This window comes from Chaetura pelagica, unplaced genomic scaffold (genome assembly GCF_000747805.2).
Source record: "Chaetura pelagica isolate M959 unplaced genomic scaffold, ChaPel_1.0 scaffold40, whole genome shotgun sequence".
Classification (NCBI taxonomy): domain Eukaryota; kingdom Metazoa; phylum Chordata; class Aves; order Apodiformes; family Apodidae; genus Chaetura; species Chaetura pelagica.
Genome location: NW_009952160.1, coordinates 2905441 through 2917215, shown reverse-complemented (window position 1 = coordinate 2917215; position 11775 = coordinate 2905441). Strand labels below are relative to the sequence as shown.

Below are 11775 nucleotides of genomic sequence, written 5' to 3'. Positions count from 1 at the left end.
AAAAAAAAAAAAAAAAAAAAAAAGGAAACAACTGCACCCATCCATGGCAGACTGCAGACTTTATCCTGGGGATGCGTCATCCTTAACAAGACAGAAATCTTCTCTGCAGAAGTATAAAACAATGTAATACCACCACGTTAAAGAAGAAGAATCAAAAAACCCTGAAATAACTCGTGGCCCAAATCATGTTGTTAAAACTCACTCATTGGTCCACAATGTTAAGACTGGCTCAGTATACTTAATGAATCAGGAACAGCTAACACTATCTTGCACATGCAGAGAATCTGTACACATACAGAAGATGTGAAAGAGGTACTTCCTCAAGTTTGAATAAAATTCAAACACCTAATTTACAAATAATAGAAGCAGCTAGAAGGTCTCATTATCAACTGAGAGTTGCACAATTTATGGTCAGCCTTCCACTGAAGGCATATGGAAGTCCACTCCTTTCAACACAGTATTAAACTTTTTACAGATAAACACAAAATAAAAATCACATGGCACATTCTTTGGTACTGTCAGAATGTCTCCATTGACAAGGATTACTTAAAAGAAAATCAGTATTATTTCACAATTACTTTAAGATAATATCAGACTTATTATTCCATTGATATTCATGAAGATCTCACACTCTTATTTTCATTCATTCATGAGTGCAAAATTCCTCACTGGAAGTAATTAATTTAGATTAAATCGGAATACCTGCATTTCACTTCTGAGCTCATCCCAGCTTCTTTACATTAATTTGTTATCTACTAATGTCAACATTTGAGTTTTTAAAAAAATTCACAAATGTCAACAAGCAGTTCACAATTAGTAGCAACTGATTTGATTGACAGATCCTTCAGTCACAGGATTCATTAGCAAACTGCTTCATTTGAAAAAATAAAATCATTACATTTGTGGAAGATTTTTGTTTATGCAGTACTCAGCTCTTCTAAATTTGTGGAGCAAATAGGGTCATCTTCATGAATAAAACCATAATCAATTAAGTATTTTAAAATGCAGTATCAGTTCCCAAAGGCAGTGAACCTGGCAGATATGAGTACGTGTTAAAGATCAAAAGACTGCAAATAAATAACAATATCAGTGTGTTTATGATGATCTGAATTCAGAAGAAACTATGAATACTTGCAAAAAGGAAAAAATACTGGCAGGAGAGGAGGCCTATTTTAGAATGATGTCTCTTCCTTAAACCCAAGCAACTGGGGTTTTTTCACAATGCCTGAAGAGAGGCGGGGAAGAGATGCATCACATGTTTCTAGTGAAGAGTGTTGGAGGAAAAGGACTGTGAGGATGACATCAGTTCTAAGGTCAAGCTGCAGTTCTGGCATCTTATCCATGCCATACGGATGCTCACAGAGAGGCATGCATTGGAGCACTGACTATACATTTGTTGAAGGGGGTAAAATGCTATTGGTTTTTGCGTTCTGTATCTTGGACTTGCTTTTACCACTGTTTCATCCTTCACCCCCACCACCCCCCAAAAAAAAAAAAAAAAAAAAAAAAAAAAAAAAAATGTAACCTGTCAAAGGGCAGTATGTTTTATAATTATTTTTCTCCCCTCAAAGAGGTTCCCATTTTCCCTATCTTTTATTTTACATTTGATGGTTCTTGAGTTCTAACATGGATAACCACATCTGTCAAAGGAGGAGAACTTCTAATCTGCAGAATTATGTTGTCCAGATGGTTGCTTTACTTATGTCAGAATTAGCATACAGTTCCAACCATGTAATCTGGTTGTTTAAGCCAAATAATTTCTCTCCTGTTACTCCCTGCACATGAAATTCAAAGAAACAAAAGCTTTAGTTGTGACAGATTGAATGGTTCCTTTCATCTTGCTGTAGGGTCTCCTAACTTAGAATCACTTTCCAAGGAAAGCAACAACACCTCAGCAATCTAATCTGAGGGCAAGAGATGCAAAGCATTGATGGCCCCAACAGTCCATGTGTTTTAACTGATAGTAATCTACGACAGTAACAACATTGTTTTTGCATTCATTCTATAACCAAAAGATGCACTTGCAATGTTACTGTATCACTGCTACTCCACCTTTCTATTTTAAACATTACATAGTCTAAGAAATTGAACACATAAAATGTGTATGTTGATCAAAAAAACAAACACATTCAGAAGTGGTCTTGGATAGCTCATCCTCAATGCTCCCCCCAATTGCATCATGCTAACAGATTTTTAAAAAACACAGCTAACCAGGAAAAAAGAAATAGGCTTCCATATGCATGACCCACAACCTTCCTACACACTCCACTAAACTCAAGAGAAGTGTCAACCTGTCCTTAAGATGTGTGATCTCCGGCAGTCACAGTACGTTTGGGCTGCTCCAAAACATGCTGCTAGCCAAGATACCATTCCGAGCAGAACCCTCCGCTACTAACCCTCTCACAACAAAACATGCATTTACCTTTTGAAACAGATCCTACTTTGTAGGTCAGAAAGAGCCAGTAAAGCATCACAGGTAACAAACTGCAGTCAAGGAAGGACTGCAAGGAAGTGTACTTTTCTTGCCCAGTTTGTATGAGTTTCCAAAGGTTTAAAAGTTGAAACAGACTCTGCGAAAACACATCCTGTGCACTTTTGCCAAGAGAGGTCACTCTTGAAAGACTTTTCTTGATTCTGAGATACAAAGTAAGGCAAAAGTGCCAAGAAAACAATATGCTTCCACAACACAAAAATTCCTAGTGATTTGCCAGCTCAGATTTCACAGAGCTGCTAGTTCAGAAGCCAGAGATTCCTCATAAATTAGTGATAAGTTTAGTTTTTAAAAACAGTGAGTTAAAATGCAGTTTCTGGTGACTACTGACTGTCTGAGGACACTGACCATGCAAGGCCAAAAGGAGGACAACTACCAACAAACACAGGAATGTTTCCACTGTGTCAATGACTGGTTGTAAAAGATGTATTCTTACCCAGATTTTTAAATGGAGGAGATAAGGAAAACATAAATACTGAAAAAAAGACATTAGACAAATCAAATACCAAAATCAGCATCACAATTGGGAAATATCCAGAAAATTTGGGTATTCTTTCTCAGAATGAACATTACTGTACTGTAAAATGAATACCCCTTGTGAAATGGTTGGTTGTTTAGATAATAAAGGTCTGCTTTATTAAGAAGAGATGAAACACAGTAAGAATACCTAGTCAAGGAAGTTAACAGCAAACATCTCAATTTATATGTTTAAATTCTGCTCCATTGTAAAGCATAAGGGAGTACATGTTCTTTCTTTTTATGCACTCCCAGCTCCTACTAAGTGGTTGATATATGTTGTAATACATGGATGAACATACCACTCGCCTGTTTGCACTTTTTTTCCTGCACAATGTGCAGGGTCAGAAGATGGCTTTCCTGAAGCCTGAACAACCTCCTGGCTAGCAGAACACAACAGAAAAACTATCCAGGTTTACTGAGATAAAGCTAGCTCAATGTTTTGGATTTTAAACAAAACTAAAGGATGACTATTTTTTTATTTCCCATTTACCTTCTCAGACAATATTCAGAAAGATAAAACTTCTCTGATCTGACTGACTGAAGAGGATAGCTAGTCCTTCCTATGAAGTACTTGTGACTTCAGTCACAACAACGTCAAGGAAAGCTGCAGGCTTGGGGATGAGTGGTTGGAAAGCTGTGTGTTGGAGGAAGACCTGGAGGTGGCTCATTGACAGCCAACTTAGCATGAGCCAGCAGTGTGCCCAGGTGGTCAAGAAGGCCAACAGCATCCTGGCCTGCAACAGGAACATTGTGGCCAGTGGGAGTAGAGAGGTGATCCTGCCCCAGCACTCAACCCTGGTGAGGCTGCACCTCGAGTACTGTGAGCAGTTCTGGGCCCCTCACTACAGGAAGGATGTGGAGTTGCTGGAGTGTGACCAGAGGAGAGGTACCAGGCTGGTGAAGGGTCTGGAGAATAAGACTGAAGGAACTGGGATTGTTTAGTTTGAAGAAAAGGAGGAGAGGGGAGACCTCATTGCTCTCTACAACTACCTGAAAGGAGGCTGTAGGGGGGTGGGCTTTGGCCTCTTCTCTCAAGTGAATAATGACAGGACAAGAGGAAATGGCCTGAAGCTGAGCCAGGGGAGGTTTAGATTGGATATTAAAAAGAATTTATTTACCAAAAGAGTGGTTGGACAGTGGAACAGACTGCCCGAGGAGGTGGTGGAGTCACCATCCCTGGAAGTGTTTAAAAGAAATACAGATGTGGTGCCTAGGGACATGATTTAAGCACGGAATGGGTAGATTTAGGTTATGGTTGGTGGATTTAGGTTATGATTGGACTTGATGATCAAAGTCTTCTCCAACCAGGATGATTCTGTGATTCTTCGACTTCCACAGATGGGGCACATGCTACAGTAGACACTAAGTGTTTTTCCACCGATCACTGTTCATAACTGGTGGTCATTTAAAATGTGGGTATATACTATATTAGCAAGCATTTAAATATTTGTTCCTGGCAGAATTCTGCCTATGAAGCCGTCCGTTACAATCACTTAGACAATACCATGCACACTTGGACACACACCTCAACACACAGCTGCAAAAACATATATTTGTTTCTTATACCACAGGGCTTAGGTACACTTACACACGCTCCACCCAGACTCAATACAGCAAGATGCTCCATCTCTCAACATGCCTGCCACCTTTTCACTCTATGATTCAACTGCCTTTGTCTTTCAGTTTTACAGGCCCAGGCCAGGAGTGGAAAGATTCCCATGAGAAAGGAAACTAGCAAACCTGGAGCTGGTAACAACACTGAACGGTAGAAAAGGGGCCAAGCTGATGTTCATAACATCAGCTGCTCTCTGGTGTTGACATGGAGCTCAGCCCAGCCACAACTGGGCCTGAAACAGAGATAAAGTAAAAACGAACAGATAAACAAAAGACTTTGCTCAGTGAGAAGAGGGCCTTCATGTTTTTTTCCACTATTTTCCACTATTTCTTTCTTGAGAGATTTTGGAGATACGGCTAGATGGTTAAATGACAGCAGTCATTTAGTCAATACACTTTATTCTATAAAAGCCTGGTCCCATCTTTGATTGGTGGACTTTCTGTACACCTTCTCCTCTCCAGCAGGAATACCTGCCAGAGAGATTAATTCTCAATAATTAAGATCCACCCAGGGACACTCGGCTGCAGCCAGGCAAGGGTGAGAGATATGAAATCCTTTATTGTCTTTATTAGCAAACTTAACCTTAAGTAATTTTCATCATTAAGTTTTAAGAGTATAGACTCCTTTAAAATTGGTAATTAATGTTCTAGGCTTACTATAAAACCTGATAATAAGTAAGTTGCCAACATTTTATTGATTAACCTTTATTGTTTGATCTAACTACAAGTAGTAAATTTCATTGTTAAGATACCTTTTGCATTCAAACTTCAACTTCTGTTCTGATCTCCCAGTTTTCCCAATTTGACTGTACATGTGCCTTCTACTTTAAGGAGTTAAGACCTCAACATTATATGCGATAAATCTTGATCCGTCCATACACATCTTGCCTGTTCTCTTGTCCAATTCACAACAATCATACAGGCTTATTACACAACTTCAGGAAGTTTCAACTTCAGGTTTCAAATAGACTGTCTCTGTAACAAACCAAAGGAAAGATTTTGATATATATGACCACTTGCTACTGCAATGTTTTTCAATGTAATTCTTGTGTTAGCACAAATAATGCCATTACTTTAAACTCCTAAAAGCTCTATGTGCAAAAACAGTTCTCAGCATTCTTCAGAGTACTTATTTAAAGAGTTACTAATTTTCTCCATTAGAATTATATTTTCTTAAATTAAAAAGGTAACTAAAACCAATGTCAGAAGAAATAACTTGAAAATAAAGAAATAACATTTCTCTAGTATCATTTTCCATTATTAATAACTCTTTTTTAAGTACAAGAAAGCTGTGAAAATTACACAGGATTATCACCTGTTCATTCCAGCTATTCAAAACTACTCCTGCACTTTTATAGAAAAAAGGTAAAGACTCAATTTATTGACAGAACAATGCATTGAGTACATAGACTAATATAAGTACAGAAAGAATGCAAAGCTTTGCAAGAACTAACTATTCTTTCACTCCCCACTCTACGTATTGAATTTTTATTTATATAATATGTATTCCCTTTAACTTCCAAGTTATTTGATGCCTGAGCAGAGAGACAGTGGCTTGAGCATTGTTAAATGTATGGTATCACAAGCACCCTATTCATCAACTTGCAGATTAATTTCAGTTAGATTCAAATACAGTATCACTAGGACACATAATCTAGGTATGCACTAGCAATTAGTGCAATGCAGCAGGCGTACACCAGTGTTAGAGGTGATTGCAGCATGCTGGTACCAACTCACAAACATTTTGCATCAAATGACCCCTGATCCGGTCCTGTTCAACAACAATGTTCAAAAAGGTTAGAGTGAATTAAGTGCTTCTGAACTGCATCTTCTGGTTCAGGTTACACTCAGTCTGCTCTGTGGACTCCAGGAATGACACTTGATGCACAACAAAGCACAGTGAAAGGGGATAATTGGGACTTATGTTTCATGAAAGTTGCTTTTTCAACACCGAGTTTGTAATTCTGAACCTACCAGCTGTTGAACTGAACCAGATGAAAGTGAAGAAAATACTCACACAGGCTATACATTGCAAATTCTGGTTCCTGGTACCCAAAAAAGGAATTTAATTTGGAACACTGGGTTAAGAAGCTGTAGAGGTTCCACAGAAAACATTAATTGCTTGCTACTAAGTTTTATGTATTACTCTCTCATGACTTCCTTCCCCTTAGAGCAACACCTTCCTTAACAAACGTCCTTCTGGCCAATTTAGCATTGGGATTGTTTTCTCCACAACAAAACTGCTTCAGCAGAAGGAGCAGTGTGCATTCACCATAGCACAGCCTGCAGTCAAATGCTTAAGATATTTTTCAAAGGGAAAGATGAGGTGGACAGAACCCCTTCAAGAGGAAAAGGAAGTTAAATCTTCCACTAGGGCTATGCCATCTGGTGCTGTGGCATTCAGGATGTACAGTGCTTGTCTCGAACAATCCAAGAGATAAGTGATGGATTTTGGCACTCAGGATATCTGTTGTCTGTCTTGTGGCATCTGAGAGTTGAACGACATCTGCTGATGAACTAAAGAGATGTCTCAGCAACCCACCCAACCCCCTCCTGCAAGGAGTACCTGAGAACTGGGGAGTTTAGTGTGGGACATGCTGAGACTGGAGACAAAGCTGGGAGCAGAATATCCAGTGATAACCAGGCCTTGATATGGAAACCACCGACTTTGCAGGACAAGACAAGAGTGACAGTCACAAGCCATTTCCTAGGAACTCCACCAAAGGAACTAATCCTGTGGTGCCAGTTGACTCAACCTCCTCCTTTGTAATGGCTGATCTCATCAATTAGCCAAACAAAGACTACAGAGCCCCTGGCATCGTACCTGCCCCTGCTATCATAGAGAAGATCCAAAGGGTTTTTCCCTATGCAGGGAGAGAAGTGGGGGTGCAGTCGGCAAGGGCTGTATAAAAATCTGGGACTCTGTGGGTGCATGGAAGCACTTCTCCACCTGGAACTACTTCCCCACCGACGACATCGATGACATCGCTGGACCGTGGGTGGTAACTTTGTTCTCGCTTGCTGTCCTCTTATCTCTGCTTTCTCCTCTCTTTCCTGTCTCTGTTTTCCTGCCTGTCCTATCCGCTCTAGGGACTTTTGTTGTGTTGCTGCAATAAAAGTTTGTTGTGTGCGTGACATCTGACCTCGTTTGTGTCTTAATTTCACCATTTGGGATCACCTTTATTTATTAAAATTGCCACGTATCCGAATACTGGATCGTGACAGGTGCAATGAATGAAGACCATTTTCTACACCCACCTGCCACCTTCGCAGCAGCAAAAGGACATCATGCTCTCTGTATCTCTCATCCTCCTACCTCAATGCAAGGTCCAACATCCCTAATTGTAACAGTCCCAAACAAGACCCCCCTCTTCAACAACCTTCTTTTTTAGGAACTGCAAGCATGAAAAAGCTTGGTGCTTGCCTGACAGTATGAGGGTAATGCGTATGTGACCTTGAGGAGAGGCAAATCTACACAGGCAGTTTCTGCTCAAACTCTCATCCTGGTTCAGTTAAGCACTCCACACTCAGACAGCTAGCACCATGCACTGTCAGCAGCATGCTTTCAACTGTTTGGAAAATCCTGAAAGTCACAAGCAAGTATGCAAAAGTGTTACTGAAGGAGGGACTGACCTACTTTAAAGGCAATCAAAAGCAAAATTAGCAACAGATTTTCAAAATAAACATGGCAAAGTATGTATAACAAATTACTCTTGAGATGAACAGAAGAAAGGCCCCCTTTTTAATGAAGAAGAAATAATTGGCATACTTTCAAAGCATAAACTGTTTGAACTCCAAAGTGCAAAAATAATCCATTTCTATAAAATTGTACAAAGAGTTACCTGATTTAATCTATTACTGCCACTACAAAAGTAGATACTACTATGACAACACTCATAAATAGGATTGACAGAGTAAGACACCATTCAGTGCACTGAAACCCTGAGTTCAAACAACATGCAGAATATAAACTCTCTGTGCTCAGAACTCAAGAGAAAAAACCACCTATGATTCAGCTCACACTGTCAATTCAAGATGAACTGCAAGTACTGAGTGCCTTTCAGTTACAGGTTCTCAGAAAGGATCACACAGTTGAAAGACTGCCCATGAAGGAAAAAGTAGCCTTGGAAAATCCTTATGATCATTCTTATGCAAATAAAAATGTCTGCAACTTTTCTGAGTTATTTGAAAAAATTATTATTATTGTTATTATTATTGTCATTATTGTTAATATTGTTGTTACTATAACTTATTATTATCATTATTGTTGTTGTTATTTTTTTTATTATTATTTATTTATTTAATTTTTTCAACCTTTGAAACCAAAGGAAAGACCTAAGAATTTGGTTGGAAGTACTTCCAGCTGCTTTTGACTCTTTAATAGATCTGCAATCTGCAGTTCAGTAGTTAGAATCTTCATGTTTAATCAGTCTTCATTAATTTCCTGATCGTAAATTTGCCATGGGCCCATCAAACCCATGTAAGTTTTCACCATCTACAGCATCCATTGCCAGGAGAACCACTGCTTAACTACACATTGTGCTGAAATGACCAGAGCTCTTGAGCTTCATTTTTGACTTGCTAGCTTTGTCAGGTGCCCTGCAGAGCCTGCATCCAGGAAAACAGCAAACAAGCACCTCTAACCAGGTGTCCCACCACACCACGTGTTTCCAGAAATTTTTATCTTAACCTTACTGTAGGATTTACCAGGGGGAAAAAAAACAGCCAAGTGGTTCTCCTCCACCCCCATTTTATTTACCTAAGCTGAATTTCATCCTCAATTATTTCATAAGACCTGCAAATATCACTGTTCATCGCCTTAATTTATGAGCATGTTGAGCAGCACAGACACCTGAACTGATCTCTGTGGAACTCCACTTGTTGAAAGATTACTGTTTACTCCTATCCAAGCTTTTAGGCATTTATGGTTTTTCCTGCTAGCAGGACCTTTCCCTTCTTCTCCCATGGCTCCTTAGCTGGATGCACAAGCAAGAACTAGTGACTATGACATCTCAGGTATTTGCCAGACATACTCTGCAGAAAGTGCCCTCCTTCCAAAGGAATTTCCCATACAACAGCTGTCCAAATGCAGGTTTTCACAGTCTGAAAACAGACATCTTCCAATCCTCTATTTGTTAAAGATATTTTAGGATAGTGTCTCCTGTTGATTATTTTAAGATGTTATTTTGATTTTCTGCATCTAAAGAGATCACACACCCACATTCTGCAGCCTCACCTGATATACTTTCACCACCACTAAGCTAAGCAACGAGTATTTTTTTGTAGACACACTCAAAATCATCTCCAGAATTAAAAGGCAGGAGACAAGCTTACCAAGAGAAAAAAATACAGTTTTATATTACACTCTGGAACCAAGAGGGACTGGTGGATCTCTCTTATAGATTTGCTAAGATATACCTGGGTTATCAGAGGAGGTCTGAGATAAGCACTAGCACTCAGAACACTTGCTCTGAAAGGATCTTAAAATTAGGACCCTACCTATTAATACAATTTTTCCTTGGAGCATGTATCTTCCTTACCTCACAGTTGGTCTTTGTTTCTTATCTCCTGTTTTCTTTCTTTTTGTTTTAAATCTTATTTCCTAGTTCTGTTCAAGAGCAGAGCAGACTTAGTGGCTCACATCTCCAACCAGTGGGTAAGGTTATCTTCCTTATTCAATTTTTTTGTTAGATTTTCAGCATCTACTCTCTCAACTTGCCAGATAGAAAAACCCACTGCACCTCAGTTTTCATTGACTCTTCCTTCCTCAGACAAGAGAGTTCACATTTTCAAATCCCTTTCCAAGCTACACAATAAACCCATGATGTATCACCAACACAGCCTATTCTTAAATTAAGCCCACAGCCACTAGCACACATCTTGTAAAAATTCGAGGCAGTCCAGATATAACAGTATTAATCCAGGTGACACAGTTGGTATCAACTGATCTTGAGCCATACACACTCAGTTTTGGTCAATTCCAGACACAGAACAGCTACAACAGTATTTCCTGCTTTACATTTCTGCATAGGGGTACAGTCAAATAAGTATACATAAAACTATGCCTATTTAAATCTGTCTGGCATAAGAGCAATAACAGCACAAAGGCAGCAGCAGATGCTTAGGACCTAACAAGCAAGCCAAGAATTATACTATAATTTTATTTCTACAGCCTTTCCTGCCCTTGTCAGTTGCCACGGGCAGGCTTATTAGGAATAACTTCCACTGTAAGCTCTTTCTGAAAAAATACTGTACCAAGACAACCATATTATTAATTGCTAATTTCCCACACTCATACAGGATTTTAATACTCTATTGGTGGCAAAATTAACACTTGCTGTTTGTTACCTGCTGACTTACAGATTTAAGTTATCTACTGAAAACCCTAAATAGAGCTGTCATTTTCTACTTTTCTTTTTTTACATATTATTTTCTACCCCCAAATACAACATAAACCAACAATTGTATTTAGAGAGTAAAAATTGCACCTTAGCTATCAGCAACAGCACCTTACACTGAACTTCGGTTTTGAAAAAACCCAACGTTTGGGTGTTTAAGCTCCCAGGCAGAAGCACCAGGGCAATAGTGCAGATTGAATGATGAACACACACCAGCTCACTCATCTGCACTGCACTCCAATGTAAAGATTCTCCCTCCAGAGGCCTATTCACAGCCTCCTGTCTCGGGAGGGGATTCTGTCATCGCAAGGTCTAAAGGTGCTGGTGATGACAATAATGATACAAGGTCTTGAATGAAGTGTGGCTGCAGGGAAGCTGGCATTTCAGTACCTTCCAAGTTATGTCGACCCTTCAACCGACAGAGTACTAGGTCTGGTGTCTGTAAACACACAGGTAACCTGACTACCGCAAAGCTGCTCACTCGCTTCTTCTGGGGATTTGCACCGCCAGGATCCCGGGAGGTAAGTTTTCTTTCCGGAAAGACCACATGCCTTGCAAGCCAGCACGCTCTCCGCATGCCATTCACACAAACCACAGCTGTGCTGCCCTCGCCACCGCGACGCGGGACGGGCAGGAAGGGAGATGCAGCCCCGGCCACCCCGACACCCCGGCGCCCTCTCACCGTCCCAGCTCCGACTCCAGCTCGAAATAGTGGGCCAGGGTGTCTTTGTTGGAGCCGTCGATCCAGTAGTA

The 11775-nt window shown here is 39.9% G+C and overlaps 1 protein-coding gene across 1 annotated transcript in view; it reads right to left on the bottom strand.

Annotated features, from left to right (window-relative positions):
* Window positions 1–11775, bottom strand: part of CAMK4 (calcium/calmodulin-dependent protein kinase IV) — a gene marked incomplete at its 5' end in the record, with an annotated part of 111221 nt that extends 99446 nt beyond the window's left edge. The window contains one exon of the mRNA XM_010007236.1: window positions 11705–11775. Within this exon, the coding sequence (XP_010005538.1) occupies window positions 11705–11775 (71 nt within the window). The remainder of the gene's footprint in view (window positions 1–11704) is intronic.